The sequence below is a fragment of the Malaya genurostris genome, chromosome 3 (assembly GCF_030247185.1).
Source record: "Malaya genurostris strain Urasoe2022 chromosome 3, Malgen_1.1, whole genome shotgun sequence".
NCBI lineage: Eukaryota > Metazoa > Arthropoda > Insecta > Diptera > Culicidae > Malaya > Malaya genurostris.
In genome coordinates, this window is record NC_080572.1 from 14,079,226 (window position 1) to 14,097,497 (window position 18,272).

The following is an 18,272-nucleotide window of genomic DNA, read 5'->3' on the forward strand; positions in this document are numbered from 1 at the left end:
TCGCCTCTTCGGGTCAGAAAAACTTTCTAAATCTATGCGCGGGGTTGTAAATCGAACCCAGGCGGGCTGCGTGATGAGAATCGACTTCCTATCACTCTGTACCCGTCCCTCCACACACACACACACACACACACACACACACACACACACACACACACACACACACACACACACACACACACACACACACACACACAAAAGGTATAAAAAAATTCGACAATGATAACATAAAAACCGATTTCAATCCACCTAGTGATGTGATGATGCCATTCTCATATTACTCATGTTTTCATAAATTTCACTAGGGAATTCTGGCATTTTATTTCAAATAAATTCAATTAGACAGTTTATTTGGATATAACCCAACACATCCTTTCAAATTGTATACAATTATGTCAAACTAAGAAGAATTTTTCTTTATTTTTTTGCATAGCACCGATGACGGTTTGTAATTTCAAACTGAAATTCTAGAGCAACATGTGGAACTACAAGATCTTTCATTTGAGTTTGTCAAGCCATCCCTGAGAAAAATAAGTGAACTCCGTTTTGGAGTTTTTGAACACTGTTTCCGGTACTTCCGGAACCAGAAACAAGAAAGCGGTATAGCCGAAGTCGGTTCCTTTAGCAAGTAACTGACGTAGCCTACAAATTAAAACAGTCTAAATCTAAAGCTAATTTTTTCCATTCTTACATCGTCGCTCTAAATGACGGTGTGCGATGTAAAACACACTATACCCTATAGTTCCGGGATTGGAGGTCGGATCCCGATGAAATTCTATAGCAATATACAATGATGCTCGAATATCAAAAATGCAACGAACTCCAATGATCATCGTTCGCTTCCCTTCGCCTTTGTTCGATAATCGCTCTTATATATGGACGTGTTCGTACATTCGGGTGCGAACGAAGCATTCGTTCGTTCGTGCTGTCTTTGAAACAAGCAAATTAAGACGTTTTCCCCTGCATTAGTACCATAGTCTTATGTATATGTGATGAACCATATCCCAGCACTCTCCCATTGCTGCTACCTCACGAGATATGATACATTTATTAGATAAAGAATGCTTCGCGAAGAATGGAATCCAACGATCATCGTAGTGACGCTATTCGAACCAATTCGAAGAGTAAAGTAAACGAAAGAATGACAAACGAATGTATGAAACGAACATGCACGATGTATACCAACAGAGAAGAATGTATTAGTATATTCGGGTTCTCTACGATTATTGCTTATTCATTTTCACCCTTCTCTCTTTTATGCAGTGAATAGTTCAACGTTGTTCGAGTCAAGCATGAATATGGACAGGATATTCGCAGCGAGGAAGGGTGAATGAATTAGAATATGTGCAATACTGGCAATATAAGCCTAAGTTTGTTAATATTGGTCAAGCCATCTAGGAGAAAAATGAGTGAATTCCGTTTTGAAGTTTTTGACCACTATTTCCGGTATTTCCGGAACCGGTGTAGCCTAAGTCAGTTCATTTATCAGGTGACTTATACAGTGTATAAATTGAGTCAGTTTTGAGCCAAAATTATTAAAAAGTTTCTACCCTTTTTTGCATCGTCAAATGACGATTAGTTACTTTAAACACACTTTACCCTATAGTTTCGGAACCGGAAGTCGGATCCAGATGAAATTCAATAGCAACGTATTGGATTATAAAACCTTTCATTTGAGCCTAAGTTTGTGAAAATCTGTGAAACCATATCTGAGAAAAATTGTCACGCATTTTGACACATACACACACAGACATTGCTCAGCTCGACGAACTGAGTCGTATGCAATATGACATTTTTTATTAGTTGATTTTTCAAGTGATTGCATAACCTTTGTATATGCGAAAGGCAAAACATTCTTTTCATATTTTTTACAATAGTTTTGAATATTTTGAATTCGTTATTAAAACCACCATTTAGCATTAATTTCTTCTTTATCATTTCATTAAGTCCATTGGAGTTTCAATTTAAATTTTATTTTATGTTAGACTGTTTTCTCTTCCATGAGTTCAACCAATAGTCAACTATATGATATTAAATAAAAGTGATGAACTGATACAAACAAACCTGAAATAGTTAAAAGATCATGTACAAAATAAATATATTTTATTTAATGTAATTTATAATAGCAACTCGCTTGATAAAAACGGTGTTAAGATTAACTAATGAATACCAACATACTAATATGATATTTGAAATGTATTAGGTTTAAAGTACTATGACTTGTGGATGCAACGGCAAAGAAAAACTATGCATATTACCTATGAAATAAACGTATTTATGGAATTTAGCATTAATTTGGTTAGTATATTTTCACCGTAGGGAAGACCGGGGCTGATTGGTCAAGTTTTGCTTTTGGAATGTCTGTACCCATTCTGGTTAAACTTTTGAAACTTTAGAGCACATTTCATTACTGTTGAAAAATCAGGAAAAAAGTTAACAATCGAACTCTAAGAAAAAAACGGTCAACCAACTCCAAGCTCGGGATAAGTTTGGCTGAGTTTGATAAAATATGTGAAACATATCAACTGCATCAGTGGAAAACGATTAACGACGGGAGAAAATAGTCATATGCTCAAAAGTGGATCTCACTCTCTTCTCTCAGAGTTTGCAGAACCGATATATAGGGTCAAATGAAAGGTTAGGTCTTATGGTCCTACCAAAAATTACTGCATATTTTCGTTTGGTTTAAGGTTTGTTCTCGTTGGATGCCACACAATTTGACAATCGCTCAAACAGATTTCTTTTTATTTTCGCATATCAAGAAAAAATTGTGTGGTCAACGAGTTTCGACGCCAGAAGATGCTGTTGAAGCATTCAAAGCCCATATTTTTGAGGTACCATCTTCACCCTCAGTTCACAGTGGCAAAAATGATTTTCTGTATATGTATCGATCGTGAAGAAAACTTTGAAAAACAATAGAGCCATTTTCGCTTAAAAATGTTTGTTCTTTTTCGCTATTTCCGAAACATAAGTAGCGACCCTAGTAGCACATAAGTGGTTTGAAAGCAATTTATTTGATAGAACCCAGAGAACTGTTTTCAACGATATTGTGTCTAGTTTCCAGGGAAATTCACTTGGTGTGCCACAGGGTAGTGTTTTAGGACCGACTTTGTTTATCATGTACATAAATGACATGAAGCGAGTTTTACGGTTGTGTGAAATCAATTTGTTTGCTGACGATACTGTTCTGTTCATTATTGCTAAGAATTTGGATAAAGCGGTTGCACATTTGAACAAAGACCTACATTCTCTGGCTCAATGGTTGAAATTCAAACAATTAAAACTTAATGTCGCAAAAACTTAATATATGGTTATTTCTTCTTTAACCACTGGACATGAAGCCAATATTGAAATTGATGGAGAAATTATTTGTCGCGTTAGAGAGTTGAAGTATCTTTAAGTCCTAATTGATGAAAAGCTAACATTCAAATCTCACGTTAACAACGTCATCAAGAAGGTCGCCAAAAAGTACGGTTATTATGCCGCCTAAAACATGATTTGAGGGTGAAATTTTCCAGTATAAATCAATAATCTCTCCCCAAGTTGACTTCTGCTCATTGATTCTGTTCCTTGCTAACAACACGCAAATATTGAGACTACAGCGATTGCAAAATAAGGTCATGTGATTGATTTTAAAATGTAATAGATATGTTCTAATATTCTATTGAATGCATTACAATGGCTTTCAGTGTAACAGAGACTATATTATTTAACAATGATGTTCATTTTCAAAATCTTAATTGGCATGCTGGCTCGATATTTGTACGGACGGATTGAAAGAGAAAGTGACTTGCACAGGTAGAATACTAGAAATGCGTCTGATGCGAGGACGCCAGATCGCATAACTCGTTGTTGTACAAAGGAATTAGTTTTTTTTTTCAATTCGTTGCAGGGACGAATCAAGCGTGCTGCAACATTCAGGGAATTAAAAAAATTATGTATTTCACACGTCAAATCTATTTTGTAATTAGATCTTGAATGAATTAGAGCAATTTGATTTTCTCGGAAATTGTGTAAAATGACGATGATTGTATTTATTTTATTTTTGTTTTGTTATTTTGTTGAGTAAGACGCATTAAGCTATTATGTTCTGTATCATGATGATGATGGATTTTTATTAGTTTGATAGTTCAAAAATGAGTTGTCTACAAAAATTTGAGCCTAGCGTACACAAAGCAGATAAAACAATTGAAAATGACTGGAACTGGATATGTTCTCTTAATATTTGAGAGCTTTAGACTCTTGACTTAGTGAAATTTAATTAATGATTTATTGATTATATTCCGGAAACTAATCGGGATCGGAAGTTGTTAATGGGTTTGGCTCTGTTCATCCACAGTCTCCGTTACTCCATCGAAGCAGATGTTTGTAGCGATGAACTGGTCCGGCAAGAAAGGGCCGGTGAATTACTGTCTGATACTGACAAAGATATCGGGCTCGATTCCTGATTTGTTCACGGATTCTCTCAGGTAGGAAATTTTCTTGAATAACCCTAGATAGTAAACCGGAAATATTTGGATGTTTTCTTGTTCTTAGTTGTTCTGTAGAAGGAGAATCTATACATGTGCGATTATTTAGATCGATTTTTATGGGAAAAATATGTGATGCTATATTTATTTCACGAATGTCAAAGTGCTCTACGCTAAACATATAACTCGACCAACTAACCCCGTATAAAATTCGGCGCACCTTCCTCAATGAATGTTTTAGAAAAAAAAACACGATTTACAAAAAAATACATAAGTAAGATTACATTGGAAACAGTAATTGTAGAGTTTGGAAAACTCTTTAGTCTCATGTTTTTGATAATAGGAATATATTCGCGTTACACATATTATTTTACAAAAATGTAAAGTTGTCAGTGTAAAAAAAACAAACGTATCCTGTACAAAGACAACACAAAACACCTGATATTACGTCAAGTAGACCCCATTAAAGTCACAATAGATGTCGCCATTGCGCAGGATAGCCTGTTCATTCAGCTGTTCCTTCGGTCAACCAGCCACGGTCTCCCCTAACAGCAAGAACAATTTGTAAAATTTCGATTTTTCATGGAAAGCTGTAATCGCTTTGCTCCTAACCAAGAACGTTCTCGAGATATTTAGTCATAAGATTTAAAGAACTCAAGAACATAGAATTTAGTTCATGCCTTCAATTGTTTCAGATGTCGCTTCATCATTTTTTCAGCCGGGTTGTCGGTGCAATGCATAGGGCACTGGTCTTACAAACCAGTTGTCGTATGCTCGAGCCCCGACCTGAAAGGATTCGTAGTGTTAGTAGAATCGTAGCACCAGCCATGCAATGGTTCTGTACACTCTGAATCGAAGACTTTCGATAGTCGCTTTGGTTCAAACTTTGCTGAATAAAGGCAACAAATTTCAAAGGTCTAGTCAACTGGCCTTCGCACGAAAGTTTTTTTTGTTGACCCAATCTCTAACTATTATTAATCCCCAATAAAACTATGTATTCGAGAAGCCAAACTGCAATATGTCACTCTATAAGGCAAAGATAAGATGTACTGCGAGTTATCTCGTAATTAAAATTTTCCTCAGGTTGCGATATCCATCGTCCAACAACCAGCTTGGTCAACCAACGTCCCATTCACAACCAGTTCACTAGCGTTGCCTCCTGGTGGTGGGTAATTATTTCCAGTCGGCCGGTTGATAACGCCATTTTGTCACCGTACTGACTTGTGTCGGCTTGAATTCAGGTTACTGTTTCATGCCACCAACAGCCATTTCCGGTGATGATTGCTATTTGGTGCTGTACTTTCTTTTGCTATTGCACAGATAAAAATATTTTGTGAATTTACATCTATCTTCATGCACATATTTGGAGCAGGTAATTGAACATAAAATTACTTCACAATTCTGTACGTTTCAATATAATTTAATCGCAAAATAAGCGTTAGTTGAAATATACAGTTATATAAATTGAAAATTCAATGCAATCCAATTTAGTTTTGCACCGATGAAGGTTTTCAATCAAAATTTCGATTCAACTCATGTCTATTCCATGTTACTATTGATTTACATCTCGTGTAAATTTCATTATTTCTTTCTGTGTGGTATACAACCGTAACAAACTGTGACTTATCAGATTGTTACATCATCTACGTTTTGGAAACTTAGTTATTGATTTACCAATCTGGCGAATTCTTGGTGGACTAAAAATACAGTCAGCGATAAGATTATCGAATATATTTTGCACTCTGTTTCAGTTTCAGTCTGAAAAAAAATAGCCCGCACCGTTCGATTACTGATCGCTGTTTTCTCTTCTCCCATTGTTTCCCACAGTTTGACGCTTATACGCGGTCCCTCAAAATCGACCCGCACGGGTCCGGCTTTCGGTTGGTGATGGACGGACAACTTCCGCTAAGACAGTGTCTCCATCCGGAGGCAAGTTCCAAAGATATTCAACTGCCCGCGTACTATTGGCGATTCAGTGACCTGCGGAAGGAATATGTCCGTTGCAAAGCGGGCGATTTGGCCCGGGCACTGGTGCCGGTGTCCGATGTTACGAAGCTACACACGATGCCCCGGTTACCGACAACCCCAACCTCCGTCGCGGAGATGATGCAAGGTAAGTGTCCTAATGTACCTAGCAAACTTTTTTTTTAAAGAAACTTTTTTGTGTCCCTCGAAGTTGTTATAATGAGAACTGTTTGCTTGTCTCAACGATCGTGTTATTAATATTGTCATCATAAGCGGCGTCAGACCGTAATTATGAACATTATGAACGTGTCGTTAAAAATGAGCACTCATCCATCTGAACGAATCTCGATGTATATTTGTTTCTCGGGTCACTAAGTAGATATTTCTCAACCAAGCAAAGGTCATAAATCACAACGCGGTCAGTTTTTGTTCACACCGAGTACACTGTAGTTCATTAGATCCCGTAGATTAAAAAAAAAGTTTACTGTCCGCGGTTAATTACCTAGAACCTATCAGACAGACGTCGCTTGTTTGCAGGATGACAATCATTTTTGGAGTCTATTTCCATTTCCACTTTGAAGTACGAGAATCGTCAAATAAGCAACGATGAAGATAAATTAGCAGGGATGAAAAAGTCAATTGAATATTGAATTTAGGTATCAAACTAATGACGTGACCGTACTTGACCTGAGACATTGACACCGGGCAGTATTCGAATCTATGAAATATATTAATCAGTCGATAAAAAATGAGCTTTCAATCATTTTTCTTGCTTCCTTGGAGATAATAGGTCAATTAAGGCAAAACACATTCAGGGAAGAAGAAAATTTTCTTTTTATCGTGTTATCAAAGTGTCAGGTGAAACACCTAATTCAAGGTGCGGTGAAATCTAGATAATCATTTTTGCAAGGTCATTGTTAACCTTTGAGACCCACCTCAGTTCTTTGATGCACATATTTGATTACGAGGAATCACTGGAGCAGTATATATGTGCGATAGCAATAACAGTACAGCCTTTGGTGTTTCCCTCCTCCCAGTTACGCCTTGTTCAACGTAATCTCTTATCTAAGTAAATTATTGTATCAATCTAAGGAGCGAATGCAACTGATAAGTGTCTCTCTAGTCTGACGTACCACCTGTTGATGATTTATGGTCACACTTTTGTGATAGCTTGTTCTTATAACTGGACTAGCTGACCCGTCGAACTTCGCCTCGACCAAAATAGTTTTCTTGAATTCTCTGTGAACTTTTAAAATGATCGTATAAGCAACTTTGTTTATCTTCTCTTCTGTTGAATACGAAGTCGTTCATAAGTTTAAAGGATCGGAATAACGATTTCTCTTATTCAAATTGATTTCGCAAATTTTCAATGGCTGCCCTCGTAACTGGGTTGTCATTGCATTTTCAGACGCAATAGGACTTTTCAACCCGAATGTTAAATCGTTTTAGATCACCAGGAGGAAAATTCTTTTTTGTCGTGAGCTTTACTATGGGGCGCTTTTTCAAAATTTACCTCTTTGAGAGAGTGATAAGTTTTTGATCGTGAATATCTCTTGTTGCATCTAACGTATCAACATAATTTTTGCTACATGCCATCGGAAATATGATCATAATTTTATGATAAAATTTTCAGTGATGTGACATAATCTCGAATAGTTCAAAAATAAACTTTTCTGAAATGTTTGGTATCAACGAGTATCAAAGAGGAAAACACATGACGAATGTTTGCCTTTCTCGTATTTCGAACGCTCATAACTCAGTGATCTGTGGAAGGATTTATATAATCTAACTACCAAAAGATTCGAAATTTTTCAACTTGAACGTATATTGCAAAAACATTGAAGTTTTTTAATAGTATACGGGTTCATCTTTGCGATAACTTATTTCGCAAATTTTAATTTCTAATATTCCCATCATCAGTCTTTTTCCTAGCTGATGAACGGAAACAAACCCGGAGGATTTGTTTGTCATGTGGAAGGAATATTGAATACAATTACAATACAATACAATCAAAATAAAAAAATAAAAACAAACGGTCCTCAATTTCAACAAAATTCTGTAAAAACACAAACTGGATGTGCTCGTTCATACAGCGATGTAAGCCGGTAGCGAAATCCGGAATATGTTCTTTATAATGAAAACAGATATTCGAATCAATGATTGCACTAGTAGACTTGTTTTGTTTTTCTCACATAGAAACGTTATTTTACATACCATTCGAATCAGTTTATAGATTCAAATAAATGGTCTGGTGGTCGCATACAAAATTCCTGAATTTTATTTGAATATATCCTCCGGCTCCGGAATTACAGAGTGATATGTGCAAAAAATATATGTCGACAAACATTTCTCTGAGTTGACTGAACCGATTTCCATTAACTTAGATTTAAATAAAAGGTGAGGTATTTATCATAAAAAATCCTGAATTTTATCTTGATTCAACTTCCGTTTCCGAAATTATATGGTGATTAGTGAAAACATTTTAAACTCATCTGGGGTTTTCCAGAATTGATCATGTAAAGAGCAGCAATCATGAAATATAGTATATTTAGTTATACCGGCTCTTAAGCAGTGTGCCGCAAGAAATATATTATTAAATGAAATGAGTCTCTGCATCCGTTTGTGTTTCAGATGTTTGTTTTTTTTTTCATTTCAAATGCCAAAAAATGATGAAAAGACACATCTTGAAGCGAGTTCCACTAGTCACCACACTAGTACTGTTGGGCGCTGTTCCATATTACACTTGATCATTACAATCCATAGCACATTTAACAAATTCGTAGGACTTGTTGACTTCGTAATAATTTAATTTAATTTTTCGTTTTTACTAGTACTTATACTACTTTAATCTTACACAATTTAGACTTGAAATAAGAGCTTGAAATCTCACCCTGTGCTTTTAATCCGTACCATCCACTAACTCTATTTGATATCTATTTAAACCACCTAAAACCTGTCGGTCAGCCGTTTGACCACCATTTACCGATCCCCGCAGTGACTGTCAATATAACTATCTGCGAGCGCCGAAAAGTCTACTTCGGGTGCGAGGCTAGGAAATTTGTTTTTATTGCACTGTAACATTCCGATTAATTTATTCAGGTCGCTTTGCGTTGTTCTCTGCTGGAAATCGGCTGCCGTAATAATGGACCACAGAACCGGTCGGATCGATCAAATCGGCATTGAATACTTGAGCTGGGCAAATAAGTTGACCTTAGATGGTTTCACTGAGCTATATGCTATTGTTGGTGATGCTCAGTTTAACTATTGATGGGATTTTCACTTGCCAGATAGTTTTGAAAGCTTTCGTGGAAAGATTCTTAGTTCAAGTGTTTGCTGTCAAGTGCTTTCCACGTTTGGTAGTAAAACCAACAAGGAAGTAGGATAAAATCAAAGGTGCTTGACTTGACTTTTGTCAATCATAAAAGAGCTAAATGGTAATGAGTTACATTGTACAATTTCTAAGGATGACTAACTGTTTTTTTCTGTTTCTTCGTTGCTGACATGAGCACTTTTTGTTGTGGATTAAAATTAATGATACCAATAAATGAAAAAAATACTGCGATAGGTAGAATACTTAAAATGTGTTTCGTTTTGAATGATCGCAAAGAGTTGACCGAAAATTACACAACAAGGATTTGTATTGCAACATGACTCCTTTAAAATTCTTACTGTTCTCGAAGTCTTTCGGAGCATTCGCACGTGTTCGCATGCAAGTCAATACCAAAACCAAACTCGGATTTTATTTTAACTGATATTCATTTTGATTATATTTACACGAACATTTCAGTTTCGCCAACATAATTACGAATCTGTTCATTTGTTTACATTAGTGAGAAACTGATAATCAAAATGAGTCTAATAGACATATTCATAGATCGAAAACCTAGCTTTGCTTGAAGTTACAACCACATTGAAATTGCAGCTCAGACATATTACTATTATTCCAACGCATTACTGGATTGTGTTAGTTGCAGTTAGTATATCGCAAGCTTGAGAGTTGCTCGTCTGTGGAAAGTATTGAAATGACTGATTGCCAAATATAAAAATAACCTCGCATTATACAGTATGTTTCATACATGGAAATGAAACATCTGGGGCTTACATGAATTTACACTTGGAAAACATTCTAACATCCTCTTCACAGTTCGAAAAAATCTTGAAATTTTACATCTTATAAAATGCACATAAATGGAGCATCATATTACATACAAATGTATATTCAAGAACATGTAAAATTGGGTGATTTGAAAATTACATGTCCTGAATTCGATTGAAATTAAAATCAAAAGATCGCTAGTAGCAGCGCGACTTGAATAATTGATAAATATAAATCCATACACCGGCACTTGGTAGCCGAGTACAAATTACACTCGGTGTATGTAAAATTCCGTGCAAGTGGAATAATGCATCATTCGAAAAATTAAGTAGTTGTGAATTGTATCGTTTGAAGAATTTTGTAAAATTCATAGTTTTTTTCTGTGTTTGGTTTACATGAATTTAAAAAAAATTTGTTCTATTTTTATTACTCCGAAGCGAGAATAATTAGGATAAAGTGCAAACATTGAGTTATTTGTAAATGTATTGATATATTTTCTTCGAAATTGTAGATAGTTCACTGCAGTACGGCTGTGGAACATAATTTTCAATGATTCTGGTAAAAAAGATGAAAATTGATTGACCAAAACACATTCTCAGTTTTTTTTCTTGAATTAGACCAAATATATTATATATCAATATGGATCACTTTAACGAATTCAACACAAATCGAAAAAGACATCACAGTAACACCATCTCGCTCATGTTTAATAGTTCAGACTCATGTTTAATAGTTTGCGTTTAGCGTGCACCCAGAAGTGAAATGTCAAAAATAATTGAGCATGATGCCCAAACAGAGGTGTGAACATTTTCATATTTAAATGTGTTTTTTTTTCTGACGAAAGTAAATATCGCCTATAAATAATGTAGAATTGCGCTCTTTTAGACCTATCGTCTTCACTTCCAATAGTTATGAAGTAGTATTTAACTTTGCTCATAAATGTTATGAACAGTGCTGAAAAGACGAAACCTATAGGCTGTGAAGGCAATGTTTGGCAGATCACTTCTGATATATAGAACAAAATTTAAATCAAATGAATGGTAACTTTGACTGCGATATATTTTTCATTGCGTTCATGACATTGAATTTAAATTAGCTGCACATTATCTTTTCTGTTAGGGAAAGCTAAAATGTAAAAGAAAATTGTCATTTTTATAAATTGTCTATGAATTAAAAGTGCATATACTAAGCGATCTGCCCCTTGCTGTGAACTGTTTTACGAATAGTCCTTAATACCATCCAATGCAGTTGCAGATCGTAAGTTGCACTACGGAGTGATCTTCGCGATCAATAATGCTCTTTTAACTAAACCGTTTGAAAATGCGGCACATTGTAGATTTAACCAAGTTTAACGATTTCAAAATGTTCATTCCTGATCACGATGGGTTTACAATTTTGATGTCCACAATTAGAGGACGAATTTTATCAAAATGGCACACATATATTGATGCACTAAAATTAATTCGATTATTGGATTTTCTTGAAATTTTTGTTTGAATAAAAAGCTTATAATGAGTCATGAGAACAAAGTGTTCAAAATTCGTTTCATTTGATTTAGTCTCCCATCCCGAATGCCCGAATGGTTTGTAAACAACGTACCGCCATTGTTCGTGTGATCGACGCACTAGCACTTTTTATTGATTTATAGTGGTTTTTATTCGTTTCTATTTCCTGCGTTACTCGTAGTCTCGATAAGAATTGGACAGTTTTTTGTGTCGTGGTGAAGTGAAGATAATTTGTGGTGTTTTTCGGTCAGTTTCGTTGCCGCTCTTTTGCTATCGTATCGCGAAGTGACGCCTATCGAAGATATCGTTTTATCAAGATACTCAGTTTCACGCTCTCTCTTACCCGACCGAAGCGCCATCTGAATTTCACTGTTGGCATCCTGAGATTTGTTCACTATGGCTAATGCTTGTGATCGTTGTGCCAAAACTGTAAAATCGGAGGAAGATTTTGTTGAGTGTTCAGGTTTTTGCCATCATTTGGTACATATGAAATGCGCAAAACTCAACAAGCCGTTTCTGAAAGTTTTGGACGAAAATCCCAACCTGTTTTGGATATGCGATGAGTGTTGTAAACTGATCAAACTTGCTCGTTTCCGCGACTCGGTTTCTTCGTTTGGAAGCGCATTTGCATCTATCGCAGAGAGAACAGAATCGATTTTTGCTGAGCTGAAGGCCGAAATTAAAAAGAATAGCCAGCAAATATCTCGTCTCTCGCGCAAAGTGCCTGTTTCGTCGCCGCTGCCGCCGAAGCCCGACGGATTTGGTCCCAATGCGAAGCGTCGTCGGGAAGATAGTTCTGAGCCAAGTAAAACCTTGGAAGGGTGCCGGAAACCATCGGATAACTGTAATATCGCCACAGTTCCAACGCCCTGCTCCCTCGTATGGATTTACTTGTCACGTTTTCACCCCAGCGTTAGTAAGGAGATGGTTTCGCAGCTAACAAAAGATGGTTTAGAGTGCAGCGAAGATGTCACGGTCATCCCGCTGGTGAAAAGAGATGTCGACGTAAATACTCTGAATTTTGTCTCCTTCAAAGTTGGGATACTGCCCAAATTTCGGGAAGCGGCTCTTAATCCCGACACCTGGCCACAAGGTGTTTTGTTTCGCGAGTTCGAAGACAACAAAAAGCAAAACATCTGGTATCCTCCAATCGATATTTCTCCACCGATTCCCGACGAAAATGGATGCAGCACCGTTATGAATGTAGACGAAGTAACACCCAGCCCGCTCCGTTTGATGAGAACACCGCCCCGGCAAACGTTATGAGACTACAATGGAACCACACCGGGACGCACTGAAGTTGATATTTTGGAAGCTCTCGAACCCCCCGCCACAGTCGTGCCACAGCAGCCAGCGTTCTCCAGTCGTCCTGGTCCTGTGCGTGGGTGTGGTGAAAGAGTCTTCCAAATGTCTCATCTCGGCAAGTATTTGCATATTCCGTCCTTTCCAAGTGCTGATCTCTCTCGCACTTATAGATGTCCTCCTCTCGCTTTGAATCGGATACCGGGATGCACAGATGTTCGCACCATGGAAGCCCCTGATACGTTCCCCACAGTCGAGCTATTGCAGCCAGCGGTCATCAGTCGTCCCGGCCCTGTGAGTGGGAACGCGGAAGGGGTCTTCCAAACCATCTCAGACGGCAAGTACAATTCAGTCTCAAACGATTCAGGCGTTGATTCACTTCCCGTCGTTTGCAGTTATCCATCGCACGATCAATCTAGTCAACCGCTGCACTTGTACTACCAGAACGTTGGAGGCATGAACATGCACATCACCGACTATTTGCTGGCTTGTTCGGATGATTGCTTCGACATCATCGCTCTTTCGGAGACCTGGCTCAGTGATTGTACGCTCTCCGTTCAAGGTTTTGGATCCAACTACGAAGTCTTCCGTACCGATCGCAGCCCCTTAAATAACTCAAAAACTATTGGAGGCGGGGTGCTTATCGCAGTGCATCGTCGTTTGAAGGCGCAACTGATCGAAACCGCATCTGGTAAATGCGTGGAGCAGGTTTGGGTGCGTTTGAAACTGGTCAATTTTTCCCTCTACCTTTGTGTGATATATCTTCCTCCGGACCGATGCCGCGATCTACCGCTAATCGATGCACACATACAGTCGTTGCAAGAAATTACTTCCACTCATGTACTACCCGTAGATGAAATCTTGATTGTGGGAGACTTCAACTTTTCCAGCATAAAATGGCAAACAAGTTCCGGTGGTTTCTTCTTTCCTGATCCGGCGCTCTCCACTTTCCACATTGGCATTACAACCATGCTCGACGGCTACAACCTCAACCTTCTTCGACAGTCGAATCCTGTCGTTAATGAAAATAACCGGATGTTGGATCTTTGCTTTTCAAGTAGAGAAGATGTTGCACCAAAGATTAGTGCTTCACCGTTCCCTCTGGTCAATTCCGTTCGTCATCATCCTCCACTACATATTGTGCTCGATTCAAATCGCTTACAGAACGCCTGCATTCCAACGGACATCATCTGCTATAATTTTAGTAGAACCGACTACACCAATATGACCGACTTCTTGACGCAAATCGACTGGGATGAAGTTCTCGACAACGATGATGTCAATGCTGCTGTGCAGACGTTTTCTAATGTTATGAGCTACGCAATCGACTACTATGTACCGAAACGATCGAGACGGCAGACCCGGCATCCACCATGGCTGACTGCGGAAGCGAGACATCTGAAAACGACCAAAAGACCGTTAAGCGCTGCCATGCCAACTACTTGAACAACGTACAACGAAAACTGAAATCAAATCCAAGGTATTTCTGGAAACATGTGAATGAGCAAAGGAAAGAATTTGGGTTGCCCTCGTCAATGAGCTTTGGAGATCGTACTGGTTCGTGCACACAGGAAATCTGCCAGATGTTTGCGGAAAAGTTTTCTAGGGTTTTTTCAAATGAAATCCTGACTCAGCAGCAAATTGCTGCCGCAGCACTTAACGTTCCCCTGTCTAATAACTCATTGAACTGCATCAATATTGACGAAGACTCAATACGGACGGCAATTGTAGGAATGAAAGCCTCAAATTCTCCAGGCCCCGATGGAATACCGGCAGTTATTCTTAAAAAGTGCTCGCGTGGAGTAATCGCTCCCCTCTGCAAACTGTTTCGAATGTCTCTCGCTACAGAAGTTTTCCCCAATTTATGGAAAGCTTCCTTTATGTTCCCAGTCCACAAGAAAGGCGATAAAAAGGATATAAACAACTACCGCGGTATCACTTCCCTTAGCGCTATACCAAAGCTGTTCGAAAAGGTTATACTGACACCAATTTTCAATCACTGCAAGCAATATATCGTCGATACTCAACACGGTTTCATGCCTAACCGCTCAACAACCACAAACTTACTATCGTTTTTGTCTTATGTGTTTGATGCAATGTCTAACGGTTTACAAACGGACGTTATCTACACAGATCTTTCCTCCGCTTTCGATATAATCAACCACGACATCACGGTTGCTAAGTTGGACAGACTTGGATTCAGTTCGAACATTCTTCGTTGGTTGCAGTCGTATCTTAGGAATCGTCGTTTAGCAGTTAAAATTGACGATCATACTTCCGGAGAGTTCCTCGCATCATCCGGAATACCACAGGGTAGTCATCTAGGACCGTTAATATTTTTACTGTACTTCAATGATGTCAATTTTGCCTTGGAAGGTCCTCGCTTATCGTTTGCTGATGATGTCAAGATCTATCACATCATCCGCAACTTAGAAGACGTAGCCTTTCTCCAGCGGCAATTGGTAATCTTCGCAGATTGGTGTAAAGTTAACCGTATGATTGTAAATCCAGACAAATGCTCGGCCATTACGTTCACGAGGAGAAAAATGCCATTGCATGTCGAATACTTTCTGGATGGATCCTCGATTGGAAGATCTACTAGCGTTAAGGATCTTGGCGTCCATCTCGATGAGCAACTTACATTCAAGCATCACATCAGTTACATTGTAGCTAAAGCTTCCCGTAGCTTAGGATTCTTAATGAGAATAACTAAGCACTTCACAGACATACACTGTCTAAAATCGCTTTACTGCTCGCTTGTTCGTTCAACTCTCGAATATTGCTCGGCAGTTTGGAACCCATGCTACCTGAACGGTGCTCATAGAATTGAGGGAATACAGCGTAGATTCGTTCGCTTCGCTCTTCGTCGATTGCCGTGGACCGATCCTCATCAACTACCTAGTTATGAAAGTCGCGGGTTATTAATGGGTCTCGACACATTACAAGTGCGACGAGAATTATCACGCGCTTTGATAATAGCAGATATATTCAACGGTAGGATCGACTGTCCCGTTTTGCTCAACGAAATTAATATTAATGTGCGACCCAGAGCTCTCCGCAACAGTGCTTTTCTTCGACTTCCTATACGACGTACCAACTATGGCGCAAACGGTTCTATTATTGGTTTACAGAGATCGTTCAACCGCGTTTCATCTGGGTATGATTTTAATGTGTCACGAAGCAGAATACGTACAAATTTTCTGAATATTATTAGGAATTATCATTAGGACCAAATTGTGTCTGTTGATTGTAAATAAATGAATAAGTAAACCTAACGTATTACCAACTACGGTTTGCCCGCCACTGAGCGGTTCCACCGAAAATCACTATTTTGTTTTTGAATTTAATTTTCGTATATTTGATTTGGTTTAAGTTTTGCATAAGTATTCTTTATGACTGAAAAGGACCATTTGCATCATCAAGGTTGCCATTAAACCCCTAACCTTACTTTTCCTTTTTTTAAATTCCTTGAAAATTTACAAAAAGCTATATCTCATAAACGGTTTGTTCGATTGATTTAGTGTCTTCGGTAAAGTAGGTAATTTTTTGGACCTTATGCAGAAAATATTTATTATGAATAAATGTTGCTTTTATTTTCCTCTGAAAATAAAATCTCAACTCAATTTTCTCTAGAAAGATTCTTTGTGGATAACTTATTGCACTGTAGCTCGAGATGGTGAAATAATGGACCAACAGGTTAAAGTCCTTAAATATAACAAAATTTTCGAAAATTGTTCAAATGCCTTCCGACCAGTGTTATTCAATGTTTTCCGACCCGATTTTTGGGGAAGAAAGTAAAATTTTCAATGGATAAATTCGATTTTCTTTTCATACCAATATTCCAGTTTGCATTCAATGTCTCATTTCGTACCATACGTTTCCAATTTTTTAGTCTTCGAAACCAGTCAATTACACCCTTGGGACATTGCATGATATTGCACACATCTGAATATTTTCCCTATAGACATACATAAAACACTAATTCCGTATAAAATGTTCAAAACGACGTATGTAACAATGAGAGATTCTCCTTGTTTACTTTCTCTTTCGATTATTGCGAAATATTCCTGCTTTTTTCGGTGATTTCTCCAGAGCAGATTAAAAGATGATAGCTTTAGTTATTATTATCGGTAAATAATTGGAGAGAAAGATTGCTAAGAGTGCCGTAATAATCAAAAGAGAAATTAAACAAAGAGAATTTCTCATTGTTACATACGTCGTTTTGAACATTCTATACAGAATTATAGGTATAGAAAAAATTATTCATTCCCACACAGCTACTCTTACTCATAAAACGTATTTTGAATTAAACGTCGAATTATTTACGGATGAGATGAAAATGTAACTTTATTGATAATGCAAACCATTTTACAGATGGTTATTATAAAACCCTGTTCTAATCCACCTGGTGGTGTAATGATGCCTTTCTCAGTTTCATTAACTCCTGTATATTACAGCAGAAATTCCCCGAAATACTGCAATTTAAAAAAAGTTTAGAAAATAGTTTTGAAGATTTCTGTTGTATAATACTACTACATTGATACAATACATTTGAATTTAAGTTAGTGAAAATCTATTCAATCATATGAGAGAAAGTGAAGTGAGCTACATTTTATCATTTTTGATTATTATTGCCTGTACTCGCGGAACCGAAAGCTGGATATCTGCATAGTGGCATTCGGTCCATTCAACCATGCACTAATATGGCCTACATATTTTTTTACGATTCTCTATGACAATTTGAATTTTGGAAAAAAATATACCGGTAGTCGGACTGGTTTATTTGGTTACAGAGTCTCATGGTCTGCAAACTAGAGAAAATCACTAGCCAATTTAAAGAGGTAGCTTATAAACAAAGTATTCCTGAAATTGACATTTTCATACTGAGCACCCTATCTCCGGAATAAGGGGTTTGATTCGAATGAAAATTTGGAT

The 18,272-nt window shown here is 37.6% G+C and overlaps 1 protein-coding gene across 9 annotated transcripts in view; it reads left to right on the plus strand.

Annotated features, from left to right (window-relative positions):
• The window catches only part of LOC131439027 (RNA-binding protein fusilli), a 157,190-nt gene that overhangs the window by 86,401 nt on the left and 52,517 nt on the right, over positions 1 to 18,272 (plus strand). For all 9 annotated transcript variants that reach the window (XM_058609513.1, XM_058609511.1, XM_058609512.1 and 6 more), the window contains exon 4: positions 6,297 to 6,582. In XM_058609513.1, the coding sequence (XP_058465496.1) occupies positions 6,297 to 6,582 (286 nt within the window). The remainder of the gene's footprint in view (positions 1 to 6,296; positions 6,583 to 18,272) is intronic.